At 39.9% G+C, this 26,221-nt stretch overlaps 2 protein-coding genes across 15 annotated transcripts in view; both read right to left on the reverse strand.

The window, feature by feature from the left end:
- Positions 1–26,221, reverse strand: part of LOC109408749 (serine/threonine-protein kinase N) — a 371,435-nt gene that overhangs the window by 31,772 nt on the left and 313,442 nt on the right. For all 9 annotated transcript variants that reach the window (XM_029870470.2, XM_029870467.2, XM_062854354.1 and 6 more), the window contains 2 exons: positions 3,134–4,118; positions 2,799–3,010 (listed from right to left, as the gene is read on the reverse strand). In XM_029870470.2, coding sequence (XP_029726330.2) covers positions 2,799–3,010; positions 3,134–4,118 — 1,197 coding nt within the window. The remainder of the gene's footprint in view (positions 1–2,798; positions 3,011–3,133; positions 4,119–26,221) is intronic.
- The window catches only part of LOC134288706 (uncharacterized), a 345,573-nt gene continuing 324,735 nt past the window's right edge, over positions 5,384–26,221 (reverse strand). For 3 of the 6 annotated variants that reach the window (XM_062854361.1, XM_062854359.1, XM_062854360.1), the window contains exons 2-6: positions 10,256–10,869; positions 7,364–7,642; positions 7,112–7,294; positions 6,678–7,041; positions 5,384–6,615 (exon numbers count right to left, since the gene is read on the reverse strand). In XM_062854361.1, coding sequence (XP_062710345.1) covers positions 5,651–6,615; positions 6,678–7,041; positions 7,112–7,294; positions 7,364–7,642; positions 10,256–10,693 — 2,229 coding nt within the window. In that variant the 5' untranslated portion in view covers positions 10,694–10,869 and the 3' untranslated portion in view covers positions 5,384–5,650. Of the gene's footprint in view, positions 6,616–6,677; positions 7,042–7,111; positions 7,295–7,363; positions 7,643–10,255; positions 20,926–26,221 lie in introns of those variants that run through there. The other 3 variants (XM_062854357.1, XM_062854362.1, XM_062854358.1) reach the window with 3 other exon arrangements.

A 26,221-nucleotide genomic window follows, 5' to 3' on the forward strand; every position in this document is an offset into this window, starting at 1 on the left:
CATATGTTAGATAACTCGACTTCAAAGTGGCATACGACAGTATCGACCGCGCAGAGCTATGGAGAATCATGGACGAAAACGGCTTTCCTGGGAAGCTGACTAGACTGATTAAAGCAACGATGGACGGTGTGCAAAACTGCGTAAGGGTTTCGGGTGAACTATCCAGCTCATTCGAATCTCGCCGGGGACTGCGACAAGGTGACGGACTCTCATGTCTACTCTTCAACATCGCTCTGGAAGGTGTGATGCGACGAGCCGGGCTCAACAGCCGGGGAACGATTTTCACAAAATCCGGTCAATTTGTGTGCTTTGCGGACGACATGGACATTATAGCTAGAACATTTGGAACGGTGGCAGAACTGTACACCCGCCTGAAACGCGAAGCAGCAAAGGTCGGACTGGTGGTGAATGCCTCAAAAACAAAGTACATGCTGGTAGGCGGAACCGAAAACGACCGGATCCGTCTGGGTAGGAATGTTACGATAGACGGGGATACTTTCGAGGTGGTGGAGGAATTCGTCTACCTCGGATCCTTACTGACGGCTGACAACAACGTGAGCCGTGAAATTCGGAGGCGCATCATCAGCGGAAGTCGGGCCTACTACGGGCTCCAGAAGAAACTGCGGTCGAAAAAGATTCACCCACGCACCAAATGCACCATGTACAAAACGCTAATAAGACCGGTGATCCTCTACGGGCACGAGACATGGACCATGCTCGAGGAGGACCTACAAGCACTCGGAGTTTTCGAGCGACGCGTGCTAAGAACGATCCTCGGCGGTGTGCAGGAGAACGATGTGTGGCGGAGAAGGATGAACCACGAGCTCGCTGCACTTTACGGCGAACCCAGCATCCAGAAGGTGGCCAAAGCCGGAAGGATACGGTGGGCAGGGCATGTTGCAAGAATGCCGGACAACAACCCTGCAAAGCTGGTGTTTGCAACTGATCCGGTAGGCACAAGAAGGCGTGGAGCGCAGAGAGCACGATGGGCGGACCAGGTGGAGCGTGACTTGGCGAGCATCGGGCGCGATCGAGGATGGAGAGCGGCAGCCACGAACCGAGTATTGTGGCGTACTATTGTTGATTATGTCTTGTCTTAATGATGTTGAACAAATAAATGTATGTATGTATGTAGATAACTCGGTTACCCTTATGTCTGATTAAACAAATACATCTTCGCTCAGCTATTTTCCACTCTAAATGGCGTGGATAAAAAAAACTTTTTTCTCAATTTCAATGGGGCACCTTCGGTGTAGTACTAGATTTGTAGTAATGAGCTGAATTTTAGTATGGTGAGAAGGCCAATTCTCTGTTTCTGCAATGAAATGGTGCAAAAAGAGTGGGTATTATGATTCCTTGCCTAATTTGATGCTGTTTGAGCAAAACTTTGGATAACTATGTTGTTTATGTTGCAAGAAATTGAGAAAACAACAACACTGTTGCCCAAAGTTTTGCTCAAACAGCATCAAATTAGGCAAGGAATCATAATACCCACGCTTTTTGCACCATTTCATTGCAAAAACGGAGAATTGATCTTCTCACCATACAAAAATTCAGCTCATTACTACAAATCTAGTACGTCACCGATCGTGCCGTATTCCCAACCAACTTCAGTCTGTATCGGATTGCCTTGAAATGAGCGAAGCGCTGGAGCATCCACGAGAAAGAGAGTGTTAATTTTTCAGGTGAAACTTTCTATTTTTGATATGAGCTAATCTGGGTTTAACATGTTACTAATAACCCAAGTTTTTATGTTTTAATGATTATATGCACCCTTGAGTTTCATGAATCTCTTCTTCTATGTGAATACTATTTGCTCGCTATCGGTAATACCTTCCACCGTTTTAATACTATATTAATCAAATAGCCAATTAATAACTTCACAACCAACGGAAAATAATTAGTACTCATAAAACCGAATTTTCAAACAAAACGAAAAAAAAAAAATGTGAAAATGTAAAATCACACAACCGAACACGGTAGGTTTAGAAGCGCTCGTACAGAATTTTCGCGACACTCCGAAAATCGTGTGTAATCGGGACACGCGAAAAGGACGACTCGCGCACGCGCGCTCTCCCCGTTCTGCAGGGACACTAAAATGATGCGGATGTGGGACATGGGGCCCCAAACATCGCTACTGCTGCGTTAGATAGCACCACTACACACGTTAAAGGCGGAGGTGAGGGTTGGGGCAAAAAGTTTCTGCGACCATAGAAAGTTTAGTAGTATGCACTATAAAACATGTTTTAAAACTGTCTGCGGGATTTAACCAATTTAGTTAGTTTCAATAAGGTTCGGAAATAGTGATAAAAGCCAAAATATTTCCTTCTAGTTTTCGATCTATTTTGTTGCATACTAGGTTTTCTATGGTCGCTTCGAACAGGCAGCGTCGGGGTTATAAAGGAGAATCTGGGACTGGCGTTCACGCTTTCGGTGATAAGGGGCAAATCGTAAAACCGCATTACACAGGTAACGTCAACCGACGACGACGTCGATGTGATGTTCGACAGGTCCATCAGTCGGTTGGTCAGTTGGTTGGTTGGTTGGTTGTTGTGAGAAAAGGGGCAATGAATGAATATGGCTTGGCAGCGAATATGTATGACGAATCCGCAACACCACACCGCGATTAGATCCGAGGATTAAGATGTTGCTCCGAATGGGAATCGTGTGAGATAAGTGAAATCCCTGCGACATGTTATCGGCATTTTTTTGTTTTCTTTTCGAGGTTTCCCTCTCGGTTGAAGTATTAGAATTAGTCTAGGAAAATGGGCGCTTGCTAGCGCTTGCTGAACACACACCTCTTGGTCCATTTTGCTAACGGCGGTGGCAGGTGAACCGATTTGCTGCTGTGATGGGGGTGATGGCATCGGAGGTTTCTTCTGGCGGAAGCTGGGCGGGGTACTGATGGACTGCGGTGGCTGAATCGGTCGCATTCCCGTCGGCGACGTCACCTGATTCTGCAACGAGTGGGACGAGGGGCTCTCCGGTAGGACGGCGACACCGTGGATTCCTGGAAAAGATTATGGTTCACGATTAGGCAGAGGCCTCGACATATATAAAGTATGGGCACTCCCTCCTGGCCGAAAAACTGGCTAGGGCTTTGATAATGAAAAAAATGGGCTTAATGTCTTACCAAGCGGTCTTCCTCCGCCCAATCCGACGGTGTTCAAATCGGCTGACTCACCGAGCGTCTCCACCGGATCGTTTTCCGTCACTATGTCGAACGGCGTCGAAATGGTGCTGGCGGTCGTAGGGGTAGTGATCATTGGCTGGGTTCCGGCGGTACCCGCCGCCGGTGTACTGGTGTTCCGTTTCAGCAACCGACCCCACGTCGCCACGTTGATGTTCATCTGTTTCGCCCGGGGAATGTTCTTCACCTGCTGTTTGTTGAAGATCATCCGCTGACGTTGGAGCTTTGGTTTGCGCGATATCATTGGGTTGAGGAATTTGATCTCAGCAAACAGGAGGCCCTGCGGTTCCAGCTGCAGGGCCATCCCGTGCCGGATGTCGTCGATGAACTCCTCCAGGCGTAGGAATTTGACTGCGCATAGTGATCGCCAGTCCCGCCAGTAGATACCAATCTCTAGCTCCCGTGATCGGTCTAGGTCTATCGAGAAGCGTTGATCCCAAGCCTGCTGCGAGCATGGCCTCCACGACGTTTGACCCACGGTGATGTTGTCTAACTTAATAACAGCCATAATCTCCGATGACGTCTCGTCCTTCACGCTGTAGCTCTTGGACGAGCTCCGACTGGTGACACCCTTGACGAAGCTTTTCAGGTCTCCCGGACTAGAGCTGGAGTCTTTGTCGCGTCGCGATCGCCCGGGTACGTCTTCCAGCAGGTCCTGGCAGCCCATCAGACGAACCTCAAGCTTGCCGGTTACGGCGGCACATCGACTGAACGATAAACTGTGGGCCGGCTTACCCTGGGCCGTACCCCGGAACGGATGCAGGGAGGTGTACTGAACTGGGACCGGACTGGACGCTTGCACATTCTGCAGTTCGGCTTTGAGCTGTATGGCCGCCTGGGAATCCTGTGGCAGTTCTAACCGTCGCAGTTCGAGGGCTTTCCGCAGCAGGTCCAACTTGCGGGAGGATTCCGATAGGCGGGTTTGAGCCTGTAGGGGGGTAGGAATGAAGACATTTTTTTAGTATTTTTTCAAGAAATGTGGCTAAATTGCATGCGAAATTGAAGTAGTGAACTGTGGAACACACACAAATTTGGCTTACCTATCACATTGTGACATTATTATGTCACTACGACTTTGGAGCAATGGCAAATATCTATTTCATATGAATCACCTTTCTAATTACTCAGACGCAAAACAGTATGGAGCAAAATGATATGCGGAAGTTTTACTAAACTGATAATGGCTTGCGAAGAAAAACAGCACCGTCTCTCGTCATGTGCAATGACTGAAAAGGTAGCTTACTGACAGGTAAAGTATGTGGCGTCTTCTAGAGATGACACTTTGGGGCATTTTTGAATGGAATAGAACGTTAACCGAGTAGAAGAAAATAACTAACGAAGATCACATTTTGCTATTGAAAATGTATAGCTGAATGGCAAAAATTGTTATTCGTTTGTTGGGAATAAGAGCTAAAATACCAAAAATAATATCTGACCTTGTATCGAAAAATAACTCGATAATAACTAATGTTTTTCTTATAAGAACAAACCAAGGACAAAATATTCCAAAATGGAAAATAACTGAATAAGTTATTACATAGTTACTGAGAACAAAGTAATAAGTAATAACAAATAAGTTATTTCAAAAGAGATCATTATAATTGTAAATTTTGTTCTTATGAATGGAAAAAAAAATGTAGTGAAAGTTCAGAAATGATTTGTGCTTGATTTGATCTTATACATAATATCAAAATTAGTTATTTTTTACTTTTTTCTGGAACAAAGTGAGTTATTATTTTTTGTTCTTTTAGCTCTCATTCCCAACAAACCAATAGCAAAATTTGCTCTTCATCAATATTCTATTTAAAATAAAATAAATACAAAATAACTCATCAATACCAAAAAAAGTTAAGATTGCGAAACATGCCATTGGGATGTTATTTTACTTAAAATGCTTAGAAGAACTTATTTTGCTATAATATCATATTTTGTTATTATTCAGTTATTTATTGTTATTCAATAATAACTCAGAAATAACAAATTTTGCAATGATAAAATTTTTTGTTGCTGTTATTCATAAATCATTCTTATGTAATGATAAAATTAGATATGATTGCAAAATTTGTTATTATTATGTCCTTGGTTTGTTCTTTGCAGATACAATGGACAAGCTGTGGAGTCCCAACACCAGATAAGACTAGCCAATTACCAAGCAATATACATTTCTGAATTGGACACATCTCGTATTTACTTCATTGTCCGATCTGGGATCTCTTTTCATTTGGAAAATCGAGTTCTCATTGGTCTGTGATATTTTCCAACAAATTCTTCTTAAAAACTTAAGTATTTTATTCATCCGCGCATTCTAATGTACAATTCATTCCGTTTACAATATGTATCCCTAGAACTAAATGCTGCACAACTGCCACTTTGAAACGAAAATGAGAAATCGGAATAATGAAAAAAATAATAGCAAATGCATTCCTAAAAGCAATATTTACAAAGCTGCAGCACACACGCTCACAGCTTCATTTGGTTCCGCAAGTGAAGCTTCTTCCGCATGTCCACGATGTTGTACGGCGTATCGTCAACGGACATGGCCCGTTCGCGAATGCTACTCTCCCGTTGCCGCATCCACCGCAGGCAGTGTTCGCACTGACATTCCGGATTCCGAACCGGACCCATGTGGACCCCCGGTTTCCGCTTGCCGGTGATCAAACTGCCAAATCGTCTAGCCAACGCCAGGTACTCGCTGGTGTAGCCCTCTACCGGTGACAATATTCTCGGAGGAAACGTCGACGACCCGTTCGCCGTCAGCAGGGCTTGCTGAAGCATACGTTTGGAAGCGTCCACTATATTCGACGGTGGCGCCCGGTTGGAGTTGCTCTTCACCGTCGAAGGACTGGAATCGCTGTGAACTGATTCATTTGGACGGGATGGACTATCGTATACAAAGCTGTGATCCGACTCGGATAGGTTGTTGTCTGACTCGCTGTGGCGACGATACTTCGGGTTGTGTATCTCCAACAGTTTACGTTCTACCGAAGGTGACTTCCACGTCTGATCACCCCACACTCGTTCCATCTGGTGAATCCGATAGCGATCTTCGCTGTTGGCGTATTCGAAACTATCCGAGTGTGTAACGTTTGTCCGGCTTCGATTCAGATTCGCCGATTCATCCAGATCTCCGACTTCGTCCAGACCTGCTGAGGCGAGAGCACTCGATAAACTGCTGCCCGTGACATCCCGTTTTGCCGAGTGAACCGAAAATGGATAGTTGGAACTAACATTATCATCACTCGGATCGCGCTCCAGGTACTCCAGATTGGCATAGGTCTCGGCCTCTTTCGGCTCCCCGAGAATCTTGTTGAACAGCATCTGCTTCGATTCGTTGATCTCATCCTTCGTATTGCTCCGCTTCACACTCTTCCTGCTCTGCGATTCGGTTTTCTTCAAACTACCTACCGTAGACAATGTACTCTGATCTGAAAAATGAAAACCCGAATTGAGTAAAGAACCCACAACCCGTAACCACAAATCTACCAACCAACAACGGTCTGCTGAATCATCCGCCGTGGAACTTCGTGCTTCCCGGCCCGTTTGTGCCGCAATTTCATCTCCTCCGACTCGAAAACCGTCGGATGCGAAAGGTTGGAGTTGGCCTTCAGCTCTGCCAGGTGACTGGTATCGAAGCGACTTCCCGAAGCCGACGATGACGAAGCGGATCGCACCGAAGACTCGTCCGACGATGACGGCGAGGAAGACTCGGCATCCGATCCCGTACAGTACACGTCGATGTGCACCGTTCGGGGTTTCTTCTTGCTACTGTCTTTGACGCTGGAACGCTGCGATTGGATTGTATTGCTTGGCGAGAGGATGTTCGCCGGCGAAAGCGGGGACTTTCGAGGTAACTGCAAACAATTAACAAAGGTCAGGGAATGTAATCGGAATTGTTAGTAGGTGTGCTTGGAAATTACTAACAGAGCCATATTTTTCTTCTCGGCGCGTCGCAGCCGGCGACATCAGTGCTTCGGCAGCTTTGCGCGTCGTCAAACTCCGCAGATCATCGCCACTGGTTTGGACGGTTTTATCTTTGGACAGCTCGATGTCACTCGTCTGGCAGCTGACGTCTTTGGCTTCGTAGATCTTCGATCCATCGAAGGACTGAAAACGATTCCCAGATATGTATATTAATATTCAGAACGTTCTGAAGTCAGACTTGCATCTAAATACCTTCTCCGGGAAGCAAGTGTACTTGTCGGCCGTTGTCGTGTTGAACACATTACCATTGGTGGCGGCGAACTTGCTCACGCTAATGGTGGGTTCATGAGCTCCTCCAACTCCTGTTGGCAGGAGGTCCGCCGTTAACACTATACTACAGGTACTGGTGCATTTGGGGAATAGAGGCGACGTTGCAGTGGCAGTCAAGGTTTGTGGTGCTGCCAGCAGATTCAGCGGCTTCGCTGTGTCTTGTCCATCTGAATGTGGTTTGCAGGTCTCGGTACCAGGACTCTGCTTTTTTGGATTGAACAATTGTAATTAAGATTGCTGATTTCCAGTAGGGAAATCCAAAGCAGCGTTGAGTGATATGTCTTCTTCAATTTGAACGAGCGTTGAAAAAATCTTAAGTTCACCTAGCTAAGTTTTAGGTCACCGTTGGTGATCGTAAGCAGGCCTATGAGACAGTGGCTTAGAAGTTCTGTACGTTGAGTGTCGTGTTTACCTGCCATGCCTGCGCTACACTGAAATTGTTTTTTGCTGGGTATCAGGGTATTTTATTTATTTTTGTGCTGGTTGCGTTCAGCAAAACGAATGGCTGTGTATCAGCAATTTTGTGTTGATTTTAAGTAGGTTTAAGTACTAATCAACTCAAAGTGAAAGGAAAGTCAAAAGTCTTATTGATTTTATGTTCCTTGTTCTGAAGTAGCTGGCATCCGAAATATTACTTCTAGCAGCAATTTTATAAATCCCACAAGAATCTCGCTGATATATGCTCAATTATATCAAAGCCACTGTTGCGTAACGCTTCAACTCCCACGGTTCAGGCTAGTGAAGGCTTTACGGGTACTGCTATGGCTTCTGTAACGACATCAACATGATAACTTTAAACACTGGCAAGTTCAAGTTTTCTCCAGCAGCAGATGGTTGTTCTAGAGACAGCCAATGTTTGTTGAGTTTGCATTCAATCTGATCGAGTTCAATATCGCTTGAGAGCACATGGAAGATTATCCAGGATCCCTAAGGTAGTAATCACTTGCCAAACTATTTAATGCATGTCATCTACATCCATCTAGGGAAAATTGTGTATTTTCGGCAGTTTTGTTCTCTTTGTTATGCTGTTATGTTAAGCTGCTGAACTCAGAGTTGGCCTCAAATCCTTCCCAGCTAAGCTGAGTTATACGACAAAGTTTCAGGAAATTTGACCGACAAAAACTCCCCATGATGAAGAGAACAAACCTGCCTATAACACCCATCGTCACCCTACATCAACATTGCCATGCAGCACATTGGTTGCGGAAAGTACGCGGAGACACTATACAGGAAGAGCATTGATTTTTGCACGAATCGATCACCCCAAGAACCATTCAGATACAAGTTTGTTCAATCATCATATCGTAATCCGCGAGATCCGACTGTGCATTGCTATGATCTATCGACAGGAGCTGAAAGCTGGGCACCGATTCAACACAATCTGACTGGAAGATGATGCGGTAAAAATATCCATGTTTGAGGAAATGGAGAACTGTAAGAAGACGTAGAAGATCAATGGACCTCCATCATGAACGTCTTCATAGCCATATCGATATCTCACGCCGCCATAGTGGGACTAAGATAATTGTAGCCCATGAAAGACACATCTGGGTAATTGTTAACAGACCCGGTTGATCAGTTGAAATGTTGTTGGTTTGAACACTTTGGTTATCTTTTTCAAGGTCACGTCATCAAAATCTCAGCATGATCTACCAAGGGTTCGACGTGTTACCGCGTCTTCAATGAAACCCTATCATTGCAGAAGATAGGAACAGCCATCCGTAGTATGACATCAAACAAGATGTCGATTGTATATCAGTCGAGATGTGCAAAGCAGGTCTTGTGGTACTGCACAATTCTGCAATATCTGGAACAGCGTGCCATGATCTACCATCGTTCTCAGAGTCCTCTGTAAAATCGTTCTCAATGTGATACAGAAGAAAATTGACGCAACTCTCTGACGGCATGGTTGACAGCGTGTGATGATCTTGTGTGGACCATATTTTCACACTCCGTATCATCCTGGAGCAAATTAATGAATTCCAGGAGTCTCTCTACTTGGTGATTACGAAGAAGTTTCCGGTCGCCCCAATCAGGACTGAGAAAATCATCGACCTTATTGAAGCCGAATATTCTATTTAAACGTGAAATTTGTGCTGCGCTGTTGTATGTCAGTGAAACCTGGTGTGTATCAATGACAAACATCAACTGATCCTGCGTTACATAACTCTTTCATAGGGGCTTCATAACTGGATCATTCCGCTGATTAGCTAAATACCATGCGTCTCCATAAAAAGCTGTTATATTTAATGTCAACGACTGACCGAACTCTCGCTCAACCTATCTACCCTCCTTGTTTACAAAGAATGCAACTTCAACGAACATCGAACTTGACATCGAACGTGCATGTTTTCGTCGTAGAATATGATGCCAAACAGGTTAAAATAGACACTCGTGCCTCGTACGTAAACAATAATATGAGAGACTTTCTTTGTCATGATTCCCCAGTTTCTGAAATTTCAATTTCAAAGGAGAATGCCAGACAAAAAAAACATATTAATAGACTGTCTCCATGGTTGTCGCCCATGATCAGCTTCATAGTTTTTGTCGTTCGTGTTTTAAACAACCTGTTCAATAATAGATCATAACCTATGCTCATCAAAACATAACCTACATCATACAGCATTCCTACGCGTCCGCCACGATGTTCTACCCAGATAACGCCCTCTATTCGAGGTAGTTTTTCAAGGAAAGCATTCCTCTGTGTGACCGCGGTCCAAATCGCTTACTAATTATGTCTAAAATCCGTCCATTTCACTCAACGCCGCCTACGATTTCGCTGCTCCATATGCATCTGAAACAAAACTCCCTCACCTGAACAGAGGACGACGACGCTGCTGTAGTCGCCGAAGTGGTCGTCGCAGTTTTCGTCTGGTCAGCCGTGGTGGTAAAAATAGTCGAACCATCCTGTTTGAATGTCACACCCCCGCCAGCGTCACCGGTGGCGGCCGGAGAATAATTACCACCTCCATCCGATCCCAGTCCATGATGGGGAGCACTAAATTTATAGATCACCTTCACCGGCGGCCGTTGTTGGTGTTGTTGTTGACTGGACTGAGGTGACTCACTTGCACCTGCACCATCAGCGGTGGAATTGGGCACCGGAATAGATTCGCCCCGTCTTCCGCCGTCGGATTTCACTTTGTCACAGCTGACGACGTTACTGCCCCCTTGGTGCGAGAGGGTCAACTGCGCATGCACTGTCCACTCGGCCGTAATCTCCGGCGGAGCCGAAGATGTATTGCTGGACATGTTTGGCGAGGAGAGTCACTTCAACACACTACTATTGTTCGAAGCATTTCTTTCTTGCAAAAGGTTTCTTCCACGATCTGGACATTCGTCCGGTATTTCGATATTTGTCACTGTCTTCTTAGAATCAAAAACCACTTCAGTAACAACAACAACTAGTTACTGTATACAGTAACGGACTAAAAAAGCAAACAATAGTTATAAACATTATCAAGAAATTGGTCAAAGTTTCCATTCCAGGATTCCAGCAAAAGCTTGCACAAAATGTTCGATGTAGCTCATAGTAATTGTGGAACCGGTTAACGCAGCTTGAATTACAACACAGCATCATCTATCAACGAATGAAAATAAACTAACATCTGATCGACAAGTATTATAACTAATTTTGCCCGAATTGGCTCCGTTTCCGCTACCTTTCCGCTTTTAAGTGTTCTAAAACGAACACATCTTCAATCGTGACACACACATATAAAACTAGGACCAGTCACGCCAGTAATGAAATAGCACGCTTATCATAACACAAGTGAGCACAATTCCTTCAATTAATCCTAGAGCAACTCATAGAGGAATTCCTGGGAAAATCTTTGGAGAAATATCTATGGAAGAATCTCTAGAGAAACCTCTTAAAAATCCCAAGAGGAATCACTGGAGAAATCCTTGGTGAAACTAGAGGTGAAATTTCTAGAAGAATCCCAGGAATGAGGGGATTGGAGATTGAAACCCAACAGGAACTTCTGAAGCAATCCCAGGTCCCCGTTTCTGTAGAAACCATTGGAAGACACGGTGTGTCTGGTGAACAACATTATTTAAAAAAAATCGGTATCGCTAAAATACCCACCAAACGAAAGCTAAGGGTCCCACCTTTCATTTGAGACTTAAATGAGAAAGTTCTATCGGCGGTTCTAGAACAATTTTTTTTTTTGAAATAGTGTGATTCTTTTTGTATTTTCTCGAAGTACTAAGTAATAACGAAAACCAGTTTATCCATTGCCAACATGGCTTTCCTACGGAAGATTTTTTATATGATGTTAATTATACTTCCCACAAAAGCATAATAGTCCCATGTTAATAAAAAAGCCAGTAAACAGTAGTCAGTTTTGCGGTTATGGGCAGTAATGCTTAAAAAATTGTAATAATTTCAAGCAGGTGGAGATGATGAGTTCAAATTTCAATTTACATGTGTACTGGGTCATGCTCTAATACTCGTAATTATTATTAAATCACCGTGTTCATCCTTATAGCATGCATTTGACAAAAATTGCAATTATTTAAAGAATTTTACTATTTTCTCTATTGAGCAATGCACGATATAGTACAGACAAACAAGGATGTTTTCGATCACCTGGCAATCATTCGACTCATTTGTCAATAACTCAGTTCAGAAACCTGAAATCGAAATGTTGGGTTTGGCAAAGTTGTAGATTAGTGCTTTTCCTACAATTATCACCAAGGACGCCATATTCAAGCTCTTGATATTTTCGTCGTAAAAGTGTTAGTACCACCTACTCATACAAAACGATCGGATTTTTTGATCGTTTAGTATGAGTAGGTATACTAGCGCTCTAGCGCTGTATATATAAGAGGTAGAATATGACGTCCTTGGTGATAATTGTAGAAAAACTCTAATCTATAACTTTGCCGAACACCACATTTCGATATTAGGTTTCTGAACTGAGTTATGGACAAATGAGTCAAACGATTGGCAGGTGATCGCAAACATCCCTGCAGACAAACAGACATAACACTCTTCGATAGGGCTTGGCACATGCATTTAACGATGAATTCAAATTTCGTTTGATTTCCGCAATTCTTTCACCAGAGGTGCTAATGTTCGATCGCTTTGATGTTTGCAAGTGTACACGTTGCTGAATGGTACAAACGAATCTTACAGGAGACATGTATAAAAGTGTGTGTGTTAGGCAAACGTCAAATCGCAACCCATCATGGCCGACAGTGTCTCGCGCGGTTCTACCAATAGGTGAATTTTCTCTAAGAGTTACGACTTGTCTGTGATATGAGGGAATGACTGTGTGTCCCAAATACCATGAATTGGCTAAAAATGCAAACTGAACATGTTACAATTAATTAGAAGACGACATACACTTTCCAGAATCCTAAGCTGACCGCAACTTGATATTTTCTGGAATCAAATCTTTAAAACGTGTGTATTTCTTATGGGGCAGGTGGGTCACGACACATAATTTGAGAAAGGCGGTCCTACAATAATGGGGCAAAACTAAAATAAAAATTGCGTTGATTTATTTTGTTTTTTTTTGTGAAGTCGGTACTTTTTCATAATTTCTAATTGTAATCCGAAATTTTTGTGCTCTAGGCCGTCATTAACATAATCGTCATCATTGAAAAATCTAAAACGGTTTTCTCGTCCAATACTGATATTTGATTCTATGACATTTCCCGGAAAATCATTTCCCGGAAAGACATTTTCCGGAAAACATTTCCCAGAATGACTCATTTCCCGGAAACCCATTTTCCGGAATGTCTCATTTCCCGGAAACCCATTTTCCAGAAACCCATTTTCCGGAACGGAACATTTCCCGGAAAACAGTTATCGCTATTCCCAGACTCATTAAATTTCAACCTTTTTATGAAATGCACAATGATTGATTCATTTTAGTTGGTATTCATTGAAGAATTTAAGCAGGGCTTTCAGCATTATTTCCAAATCTTCGAGAAAACATTAAAAAATATTAGCAGTTATGATGCCAACAGTTTTATCACTACAGTTTGAATGAACAACCGTTGTTTAATGAAGGAAAATTTTTAATGACAATTCTGGAAACTATAATTCCAAAAGATAACATTCAAAAGAATAGCCTTAACACAAAAGAAAGGAATAATATCTAATGAAATGGTAGCGGATGCATTTTTCGCATAGTTTAAAACCTGGATACTCTTGGTTCAAAGTTTCCATACTATTTGGGCATCGTACACAAATTACGTAACGCTATAGGGGGAGGGGGGGAGTCTGGCTTAGCGTTACGAGCCATACAAAATATTTTTGGTTTTCATACAAAAAGCGTTACAAGGGGGAGGGGGAGTCTGAAATCGCCGATTTTAGCGTTACGTAATTTGTGTACCATGCCTTGCGAGCTCTATGGGTGGGTTGCAGATTAGTCAATATTAGCTCAAGCAATGAAAAAGTCGGCTCGTCCTTCGACAACACCCTGAAACCCACACATCAGACGCGAACAAAAAAAAAAACAAAAATAAAACGTTGAAATTAAAATGTTCAAAAATGGGAAAGTCAAAACTTGAATGACTAATTCAAAGAAGAGTATACTGTATTAAATTTATCTGTAGTTCTCACGTTATACCCTCCTATTGTTTCTCTCATATGTTCTTTGCCTTCTTGATACTAAACCTTAAAACTGTAAATGACAAGAGCCCAACTTCAACTTTTTGCCTATTGACTCATTTGGTTTAAGGGCGATTTGCACAACTACACTAGAGATGTACACACTAAGATTCTGATTTTCCAGCTCAGTAAAATTTTCGCTGAGTTCTGTATTTTTTTCATCTTTTTACTGAGTTTTCAACAGCAGATTTAACTCGGTACACTCGGTAATCAATATTTACCGTTCATCTGTAATTTTTGACAGTTCATTTGCAGAACTCGTTAACTTATTTACAGAGTATTCAGCAAAAGGGATAACCGAGCGTACCGAGTTAAATCTGCTGTTGAGAACTCAGTAAAAAGATGGGGAAAATACCGAGCTGATCTTAGTGTGTAGCTGTCAGTAAGGGCCTTTCAAATGACAATGAGGTAATGGTGTAGCTTATTAGGTCGAAAATACATATGGCCACATTATTACTACGCCAAATGGTCATTAGGCTAGATTGAAACAAAAGCGATCGAAGAAGAGGCCTCGAAAGAACAGCCTATTACTAGAAAAAGGGAAAATCTGAAAAGGTGCAATTGACAGTTTGGCAATTAAGCAACTCTGTAACAGTCTAACTTGAAAGAACAACACATTTTCAAGAGTAGGAAAAATATCAGATATAGTTAATAATTTGGCCGCCAATCAAATACGCAACGTTGTAACTAGAAAGAACAGCCTATTAAATAAAGAAGGGCAAATATCCTATATAAAAAGCAGCAAGTGCCAATAAAACACATGTTGGTTACCATGTGCTGCTTTCTATATAGAATATTTGCCCTTTTTTATTTAAAAGTCTGTTACAACGTTACGTATTTGATTGGCGGCCAAACTATTAACTCTATCTGCTATTGTTCCTTCTCTTAAAAATTTGTTGTTCTTTCATGTCGAAAGAATAACCCGTTTTTTAAGAAGGAAAAATACCAGATGGAATTATTAAATTGGGTGCGAACCAATTCTGTAACGTTACATCGTTGGAAAGAACAGCCTGTAAATTGAAGAAGGGGAATCTCTTATGCAGTTAGCAGTGTTCAACTATATAAATGCACCTGCAACGGTTGTCCCCCATTTCCCGGAAAACCATTTCCCGGAAAACCGTTTCCCGGAAAGACGTTTCCCGGAAATCCATTTCCCGGAATGGACCATTTCCCGGAAATCCATTTCCCGGAATGTACCATTTCCCGGAATGCACCATTTCCCGGAATGCACCATTTTCCGGAAAAAAAATTTAAGATTAATTTTCCGTTTGTGTTCTGTAAGTAATGGCAGTGAAATATAATTGTATAATGACAGTATTGATATTCAAAGAACAGTAATCGATAAGAAGGACACAAAATCATTTACTGCAGAATATATGAGGGACCGTAATTATTACAATTATTGTAATTCTCACAAATAGTAAATTTCTCCTTATTTTAAAGGCTATTCATTTGAGTTTTTTGTTAAAATAGTTGTCGGCATCAAACCATCGACGAAATCAAACTGCTAAGTTTTCATCACATATTTTCCCTTCTCCCAAGTATAGGCTGTTCATTCATTCATTTCATTTATTTAGTATTACATCAAATTCAAGATAGGCTGTTCATTCTAGTTGAATTGCTAAAATAGTTGTTGACATTAAGCTTGGAAGCCAGCTGCAAATAATTTCATAGGATATTTTGGATGTATACCATTTCGCCGAACATCATTTCGCGGAATTTTTCTTCGCATTGTAACATTTACCGGAATGAACAATTTCGTTGAATATCATTTCGTAGAATGACTTTTCGCGGAATACTTTTTCGCGGAATTTAATATTTTGCAAACGATAGAAGAATCAACAGTGTAATTTCTGCATGACTTGGTCAGCCAAAACTAAATCAAGAAATTAACATTTGACAATAAAAGAATGACAAATTATTTTCTCTGCTTAACTTTAACTCTGCTTAACCTTAGCACTCCGATTATACTAATTGATAGTAAATCTAATACCTTCCTGAATAAAAATTGGCCTTGTTTGATTCGTAATCTGTTCTCAAGAATTTCGAACGTAAGGCCAAAGTCCATTAGGCCAAACGTCATCAGGACGAATGGGCATTAGGCGTAATAATCAATAAGCAATCGTTGTCACATAGATTGTACTTTTAAGCGCTCATATTGGTAACTCCATCAGAGATTCTTCCTTCTTTAAAATAAGGCTGTTCTTTCCAGCAAAATGCCGAATTGCTAAATGTTCCATCATTTGTCTTCTTCGTCAAAGACTGTATATGTGTTGTTAAGTTTGCGGCGATGAAATCCGGCACTCTATAGAAGATTTCACCTTCTTTTGATAATAGGCTGTTCTTTCAAGTTACACTGTTGAAAATTTTGGCCAGCGACCAAACTGCTAATCAAATGAACATTTTTACTTCTATTAAGAATGAGCTGTTCTTTAGAGTATTAGTGTATTTTTTGGAGGCCAGGCTGCTGACCCTACCTTCAAAAATGTATCCTTCTCTAAATCGAGGTTTTTTTTCGAGTTGCACAGTTATGTTGTTTATCGGTGGTCCACTGCTAACTCCGTAGGAGGTTTGTCCTTCTTTCAAAATGTGGTCTTCTTTCAAATAACACTTGCTGGTGACCAAACTGATATCCACATTTAAAATTTTTCCATCTTTAAAGAATAAGTTGTTAACTTATAAGTTGCAGTGCTACAGTATTATTTAGTAAACCAGCAACTAACTCATTCTTATGAGATTTTTCTTTCTTTTAATAATAGGCAGATCTTTCAATCTAATTGGTCTAACATCTATTAAGTCCAGTGATTAATCGCCTCATGTCAATTGAGCCTAATCTCCCAGCATCATCGCACTGAGCCTACTTCTCAGCTTCTACACGTCCGCCCTTATTGACTGAAAGCATTATATGTTAAAATGTTGCTTTTTGTAACCCTTAAGACAAGGAACACTCCTTAGGGATAACTTGATCGGCTTTCTCTACTTTTTGATGTTCCAACTAGCTTGTACTGTTGTAACAGAAATCAAAACAAACCTCATTTTTGTATCAGAGGATTTCCTACCTATCAAACATACGCTGTTTTTTGCAGATATGATATTATTCAGATATCAGATATCAGCCCTTCTTCTCAACAAAGGCTGTTCTTTGATAAATATAATGCGTTATGCTGATTTTAGAATAATAACTGCTGAATTAATATTATCGAAGAATTTTCCTTCTTTCATACATAAGCCGTTCTTTCGAAGTATACCCTTACAAAAATTTAATTGTTGATATGAAACATTCCATACTTCATTTGCTGTTTTGACTTTTGAATCTTCATGATGTAGTCTCTCGATCAGTTAATTTTTTGTATCATAATAACGAATCGATATTTTCCCTTCTTTCACACCTAGGCTGTTCTTCCGAGTTATCTTTCAAAATAGTTGTCGGCATTAACCTGTCCATGTTTTCATTGAATATTGTCCCTTCTTTTAAACATAGGCTGTTCTTTCTAGTTACACAGTTAGAATAGTTGTTGGCATTAAGCTAGCAATATTCCCATATCGTGTTTATCGAGATCAAACTGCTAACTATTTCATCGAATATTTTCCCTTCTTTTAAACATAAGCTGTTCTTTAAAGTTATACTGCTATAATAGTTATTTAGTTTTACTTTAGTTTTCAAAGAAGAGGAACGCAATACTTTTGTCAAATACTTAGGCTACCAACAAGGAGTCTTTGATATTCGTAAGATCAAAAAAACTGGAAAAGAGACAATGGCAATGTTCTTGTCCCTCCGATTAGCTGTGGAGGCATACCGTAATTTAGAGCTTTCAATTATTCATAATACTCGTCATAAAAAACTAATACAAATTGAGAGTAGTACATAATTTTATTATTTTTATGCAAAGAAATATTTACAAAATAATGAAAATAATAGAAATGTTGTTTTTTTAAATATTGAATATGTTTTCCGGGAAATGGTCATTCCGGGAAATGGTTTTCCGGGAAATGGTACATTCCGGGAAATGGTTTTCCGGGAAATGGTACATTCCGGGAAATGGCTTTCCGGGAAACGGGTTTCCGGGAAATGGTTTTCCGGGAAACGACGTACAATCACCTGCAACAGCCTTTGACTCAAAGGAAAAAGCAATTTGTTATTGGAAAGCCAGTTAAAATATGTTTATTCGGCTCAACGAACTGAAACGAGAATTTGAGTTCCATTCATTTATTAAGTTCTACAATCTTGAAAAAAAAAATATAAAATTGTTATAAGGCTCGATTTTCTGAAAATTGATCATCTACTGATAAAATTAGTCGTAATAAGAAACAAAAAACCAGATCATGTTTAAAGATTTTAAAATATCTTCTGAGGCCTCTGGTTTTCCTAGAATTTCCTTTCCGGGAAATGGGGTATTCTGGGAAATGGAGCATTCCGGAAAATGGTTTTCCGGGAAATGGGCTATTCCGGAAAATGTATTTCCGGGAAATGGGTTATTCCGGAAAATGTCTTTCCGGGAAATGGGGTATCCGGGAAATGATTTCCGGGAAATGTCTTTCCGGGAAATAGTATAGAACCCTGATATTTTCGTATTAGAAATGTATATACTGTACTGCTGCAGGAGAATGGAGTACAGTGATTACATTTTCTATGCAAACATGTAATCTGCATCATCGGTAGTAGTGCTAGGTCTGCCGCGGTTGCTCTTAAATTAAGGAGAAACTGTAGTTCTTGCAGCACTACATATTTCACAATTACAGCAAATATCGATACTCCGCGTAGAAGATTCAAATTATATTTATACTTAAAGAGAGTAATTCTAAAGGGTATGATCTCATCATTGAACGAATAAACTTTAAATGAGTAATTGCGATATATAATCGTAGGATAATACCAACTTCTATATCTGGTATATTTCAGAAAATGTTGTCCAATAATATCAATAACCTGCAAATACAAATAAAAGCAAATTGGGACTTTTCCTTGGACTTTTCTATTTTACTCTGTATTTTATTTGTATACTTAGCCATATCAAACAAATATCTAAATCTGTGAATATCAACTCTACCTTCGATGATATTGATGGTTGCAGAAAAGCTTCTTCGAACACAGCACGAATACCTTGGTACGGTTTTCATCGTGACTTTATGATTTCATGTCGTAGTTGTTTCTCTAAATGTTTGGAGCAAAGCTATGTTGAAATTTAATTTCTTTTATTTTTTATAATTCAATACCTAATGCTATACCACACAGCAATCCTTCAAATTAGCGAAAAATGTTAATTGCTTTCACAAGTACCAGAAAGGGGCACAAAGTGAACTATACCGGCCTATAATGGAACGTGGTCATTTTATCCGAGCTACTTTGTTTATCGTTATATTTTCATTGACATCCAAGTCATGGCCACGATTGTAAAACTTTTCGAACATTTGGCACTGTCGATAAAAACGAGGAGAATGGCAGTCGAAATAACTTCTTCTACATGTCAATAAGGAGAAGATTATTAACACACATACCTAAATACTGGTAAAATTCTATTACAACTCCCTTAAACATTTGTTTACGCTTGTCTGGGCAACATTTTGTATGGAAAATTTTGAATATGTTTTTACCCGTTTACTCTATTAATATGATACGTTACTAATGAGCGACCTCATACGAGCCCTTTAGGTTACACTCAAGGTTGAAAGGAAGAAAATGCAAGTCTTAGACACATTCCACGCGTTACGTTTTGTGCGAGAATCAAACTTTTGCTTCCAAAAATTGATATGTTGTCATATACATACCAACCAGCATATCAAACGATCAGATTTGGATAGAAGATTCAGTTTATGCTTTCTAATTGGGAAATGGACATTTGTACTTCGAAAGAAAACAAGAAATACAGCGTAACGGGCACCATCGCAAAAAATGACGAATTTTGACCGAACGCCAACAAATTTGCTACTTTCTAGAAGCAGTTTTCAAAGTTTCAGGTACTTTTAGAAGAATATAGGTAATTATCTTCATTTTGGTGCAAAAAACAACCAAAAACATTAGTAGGAGTTCGGAAATATCGTTCAATGAAGTTCAAAAATTGCAGTGTAGAAGTGCGTGGAATGTGTCGTTATATAAATACATTTTTGAAAAAAAAAATTGTTCTAGGACTGCCGATAGAACTTTCTTGTTTTAGCCTCGAATGAAAAAGGGGACCTTCAGCTTTCGTTTGGTGGGTGTTTTAGCGATACCGATTTTTTAAAATAATTTTGTTCTACCAGACACACCGTGAAGAGTTCCCAGGTAAATCCCTTGAGGACAATTTTTGAAGGAAACCATTGTAATCTCCGACGAAATGCCTAGAGATATCTAAAGGAATACCTGGATGATAAACCTCTGGAGTAATTCCTAGAATTATCACTGGGAGAACTTTTATTGAAATCTCTGAAGAAATCACTGTTAGGATTCCAGATGAAATTCTTGGAGAAATTCACGGAAGAATTTCTGGAAAGAAGTTCTGAGAAGATCTGGAGCCACTCCTGGAGGAATCACAGTAGAAATGACTTGAAAAATTCCATGAGAATCTCTATGCGTGGGGATCCTGAAAGAACTTACAAGAGAAATCCCTGAAACAAGATCAGGAAATATTTCTGTAGGAATACCAAGAGGGAATCCTGGAGGAACCCCCGGAAAATCTATAGAGGAAGCCCTATAGGGAAATCTACGAAGGAATTATCGAGAAATCCTCAAAGAAAAACCTGGATAAACTGTTTGAGATTTTTTTTTTCAAGAAACGCCCCGGAGAAATTCTTGAATGAATATCCGGTAGAATTTGTGAAAAAAATACCAGCAGTAATTTCAAAACAAATCCTAAGATGAACTCCGGAAAGAAACCCTAGGAAAATTCCTGTATAAATTTATGGACAAATCCAAAGAGTAATTCTAAGAAGAATGATTGGAGAAATCCCTATAGAAATTTCTGGATACATCCAAGAGGAGTTCTGGAAAAAGTTTTGATGGAATACCAGCAATAATTTTTGAAGACACCCAGTAAGAGTTCCTAAAGGAATGCCAAGAAAAAAACTTGGAGGAGCACATCGGGAATGCAAAAGAAAAAAAAAACATTCCTGTAGGAAGTCTCAGGGAAATTTCTGGGGAAACAGCAGCAGAATTTCCTGGAGAAATCGCAGCAAGATTTTCTGGAGAAGTCCCACCATGAAAGGTTTTCCCTGAAGGAAATATTTTAGCGATTAAAAACGATTAAATCTTTCAAGTTGGAGTGCAAAAGGAAAGAAAACAGTTCAGCACAACAGTTTTACACTGTCAAAGTTTTATAAAAATGGACAGTATTGCCAGTTCTACAGTGCACACTGATTTTAAAATGTTAAAAAGTACCCAAAATAAAAAAAACGTTTTTTTTTGTTTGAATTGCTAAAAAAAAAGTACTGAACCTAGTACTGAACCGATTTTGATGAAATTTTCATTTTCTTGGAGAACTTACAGCCAAATTTTCAGACGCTCGATGAGCTAACAACAAAGTTATGACCCATTTTTTTAAATGGATGCCCAAAGTTTCCAAAATCACATTTTATTGTATTGACAATATCTGCGCCAATACTAAACCGATTTTGATGAATTTTCAATGATATTAACTACACATAATATGCTAATCCTGGTTTAAAAAATCAATGTGGTTGTGCACGCAATCAAAAGTTATACCTTATTTTGTGTGTCTCACTTTTATCGAGTCCAGTCTTTAGAAAACTCTGGAGTAAACTTGTGATCTCATGAACTCTTTCATTGATTACTATTTTCGATAGAGATTTTTTAAGGGGTATGCTTGGCAATCGATTCATAATTCGTTCCGTAACAGCTCTGAAAATTTCTCCCGGATTCAAGGATTCTTCCTTGTATTCCTTACGGGATTTCTATCGCAATTCTTTCTTTGAATTTATACGCACTTACTGAATTCTTCCTGCGCTTTCTCTCGCAGTTTTTTCTTGAATTTCTAGAGGTTTGTTGGAGTTTCTTTCTAGATATGTCCAGGAGTTTCCGCCAAGACTCTATCCAGAAGTATTTCTCGATATGCTTCCAGTGTTTTTCCGGGATTTTCAGCTTTCTTCCCGGAGTTTCTGTTCACGTGATTTGCACCAGAGTTCCTTCCAATATTTCGGCAGGAGTTTTAGTGGGATTTCTGCAGAGCACTTCCCAGAATATCTTCCAGAGTTTCTAGGAAGATTTCTTCCGGAAACTGTGAAAATTCTCCTAAAATTCATTCTGAGATTTCTATGTGTGCTTTTCCGGCAAAAAATCCATTTGTTTTTTTGCGATACTTCTATAGAATTCCTTTTGCGAGGTTTTCTTAGAGTTTCGCACCAAATTTCTCCCGAAGTTTCTCTGGATTTTTTTCTTAAACGTTTGCTGACTTCTAAGGAGTCTTAAGATTGAGCAACAGAGACTCGCAGAGAGGCTTTTACACGGGTTTGTGGGAGATTTCAGGTGGTTTCAGAGAGTTTAAAAGGGGTTTTAGGGGATCCCATGAAACTTTCACAAGTTTCTTGGAACTCGCCCATAAGTTTTTAGGGGGCTCAGGGCAGAGTACCTTTAAAGGAATTTCTAGGGAAGTTTCAAGGAGGTTATAGGCTTTAAGGATTTCACATGTTTTTAAGCAATTTAAGGGGTGTTGAGAAGGTTTCAGGGACGTTTGAGGGGATCTCAGAAGCATTCAGTAGATTTACAGGGGCATTTCGAGTGGTTCCAAGGAGTTTCGGGGGTATCGAAGGTATCAAAGCTAGTCTCAGGGAGTTTAAGCGATCTCAGATGGATTCATGAGGTTTTCAGAGGCGTTTAACGGGGTCTTAGGGGGTTTCAAGTGTTCTCAGGAGGATTCAAAAGGAATTAGAGCACTCATGGGTATCTGAGGGGCTCTCAAAGTCATGTCAGGGGATCTCAAGGGAGCTCAGGGAGAATCCAGTGAATCTAAGTGACGTCAGAGGATGCTCCAAAGGATTTTAGGGGTTTTCTAGAAATTTCAGGGCATTCAAAAGAAGGTTCAGGTGCAATTCATTATGCCTATGCGGGCTTCAGGGGGTTCCATGGAGTGTCAGCGTTTCAGGGAGTACCAGGTGCATTCAAGGGAAGATTTAGGATGGTTTAGAGTGATTCAGGTGTATTTTAGCGTTTTAGGGTGTATTTTAGCGTTGGAGGTCCTGAATCGCGCTGAAATGCCTCTTAATTTTTTTGAAACGGATCAAATCTCAGGATGATCATGGCAAGAAGTCTCGGAAACCAATAAGAGGATTATCCTGTAAAAACTTAAGAATGAAATCGTGAAAAGAGCTGCAAGAAAAATAATAACAATAACTCCTGTAGAAATCCCAAAGCGAATGCTGAATGAACCCCGGGAGAAAGCTTTAGAGAAAGTCTAGGATAAGCTCTGAAAAACTCTGATCCCGGAAGCAATACTGGAAGGCATCTTCTGAATTCCGGGTGGCACTTTGAATGAAATCTCATGGGGAACTTCAACAGAAATCCCTCGAGAACCTTTGAGACGAGTTTTAAGAAATATCCTAGGAGAAATTCTAGACAAAGGTAACGATGATTTTTTTTTTTTGAAGAAATTGCAGGAGTAGCTCAGGAATGATCCCATGAGGGATCCTAGGAAAAAAAACCTTTGTCAGAAATTCCGGAATGAATTACTGCAGAAAATCCATGCAAAACTTCTGAAACATCCTGGGAGGAACTTATTTATAACTCCTGTGGAAATTCTGGAAGATATCTTAGGAAGAACTTTTGAGAAAATAATTCTGGCGTTAGATTTCAATGAGTCAAATCTACTTAGGAATCACCGCAAACTTAGGACCTATTCAAATCACATCAAAACACATCAAAATAATTCAAGAAGAATCCCGGAAAAAATCTGTAGAAATCCTAGAAAATCTCATGAAAATTTCTTGATGAAAACTCTGGAGGAACTTTGGGAGAAATCGCACGAGGGGCTAGAGATGTTACTGGATAAAATTCCGAAAAAAAATCTGCCAAAACTCGTCATGATTTATTTAGAAAAAATAGTGGTGAAAGAGTTTGTAAAACTCCTGAGAAAATTTATGAAGAAATTTTAAGTTTTTTAGTTGAATTTCTCTAAGAAATGGTGTTATTTTATCCCTAACAACTAATAAATCTAAATTTTGTAAATATCAAAGTAAAAAGTTCTTGGGAGAATTTGTGGCAGATGTTTTGAAGAATACTGCAAAATTAGAAAAATAGGTACTCGCAAAAGAAATCGCTCAAGAAATTCATTTGCCGCACACTTAATTTAGATTACCGAGTTCGGTAATTTTTTGACGAGATTAGAACTGCTGAGCACCGAACTCGTTCAGCAAAAATGCATTGTTTACCTTTTCCATACGATTTTGACAGTTGTTTTACTGAACCTCAGTCAAATCGATTACCGAAACTACCGAGATCGTAGTGCTGTTCTAATCTCGTCAAAAAAGTACCGATCAGGTAATTCAGAAATAAGTGTGCGATTCCTTGCAGAACTTTTCAACAGTTAGTTTCATTTGAAATGATGTTACTTCTTTACTGCGCCCTGTGAGCCAAGAAAAGCACCATTCATGTAAGGAATTTTCGACGCGTCTGACGTAATAGATCGTGAAATTTGTTTTGAGCAACAAACCGCTTACATACTTATTGTCAAGAAACAAATGAAAAAGTACTTTTTTTTATTTTTCATAAGATACAAGAAAGTAGATGGTTTTTTTTCTGTTGCAATTGAATGAGGTTGCAAGTTGGAAAAGTTTGCAAGCTCCTGAAGGTGAACCATTCTACTAGGTTTAAGAATGTATGTGGAAATATAAATTTCAACGAAAAAAAAAAACAGGAAAAAAGTGAAAAGTTCAAAAACATAAGCAAAATGCCTTTTATGCAGGTTTTTCATATATTTTTTTTGTTTTTACGTGTATTTCTCACAAGGAACTGTCACAGGAAGTATCCTAGGAGGAACTTCTGAAAGATTTCCACAAGGAACTATTGGAGGACTCCCATAAATAACCCCTGGAAGATTTCAGCAAGGGTCTTCTGCAGGATTTTCAGAACAAATTCCTGGAGAATTTCTCAAATAAATTCCTGGAAGTAACTTCTGGAGGACTTCCAGAAGAAACTCCTGGATGATTCCTCGAAGAAAATCCTAAAGAACTTCCGAAGAAACTGCTGGAGGTAACGCAGTAAGAAATCCTAGAGATATTCCAAAGACGAATAAAGAGAGGATCCAGAAAAACTCTTGGAAGTATCGACGGAACTCCTACTGCATAAATACCAAAAAGAACATCTACAAAGAACTCAATTTTTAGATGAGCTCCAGAAGGATACCCTGGAAAGATTGCAGATGAAACTCTTTGAAGAATCCCAGAAGAAACTCTTGCTGAAATCATAAAAAAAAACTTTCGAAGGAATCCCAGGAAGATCTTTTGAGGAAACCAGAAGAATTTCTGGAGGAATTTCAGAAAATAATCTTGGATGAAATTCTGAAGAATCGGAGGAAGCCCTATGAAAATTACGAAAGCAATTATAGGATAAATTTCAAATTATCTTGGATAAACCCAGAATAATTTTCTTAATGAATTCCGATTCCTAGTGTAATTCCTTAACCCTTTCCTTCCCACGAATTTTTCTATGCCAAAAAAAAGTGTTTCCGAAAGTTATTGGTCAAATTTTTCAAAATCAACGAAAAAAAATAGTTGTAATTCAATAGTATTTTGATTGTTTATAAATAATTACACTATTGAAACAAGTAGTTGGCAGTTGGGTTTACCTTATGAGATAATAAACATATTTTAAAAACTATTGTTTCATATTCATCTAAATCCGTTTGTCTCGAGTTCATCGAAAATGGTGTTCTAGAGCAACCATGGGGGAGTAGAGGGTTAAGGAATCCCCGAATAAACTTAAGAAGGAATTTAAAAAAGGATCATCCAAGAAAGAACCCGTGAAGAAATCTTGTGGCTTCGTAGTCGTGCGGCTAGTGTCACCAAGCACTTAGTCGAATCGTGCAAGGGAGCGTGGGTTCGATTCCCGCCGCAGCTGTCAGGAAAAGTTTTCGGCTGTGCCACTGGGCGTTGCATGCTAGTCCGTTGTCTAGTGTCGTGCTTCCTTCAAAGAGCAAATAGCTCACTGGAAGCATTGAACGTGTCCGTGTCTT

The sequence above is a fragment of the Aedes albopictus genome, chromosome 2, assembly GCF_035046485.1.
Source record: "Aedes albopictus strain Foshan chromosome 2, AalbF5, whole genome shotgun sequence".
NCBI classification, from domain to species: domain Eukaryota; kingdom Metazoa; phylum Arthropoda; class Insecta; order Diptera; family Culicidae; genus Aedes; species Aedes albopictus.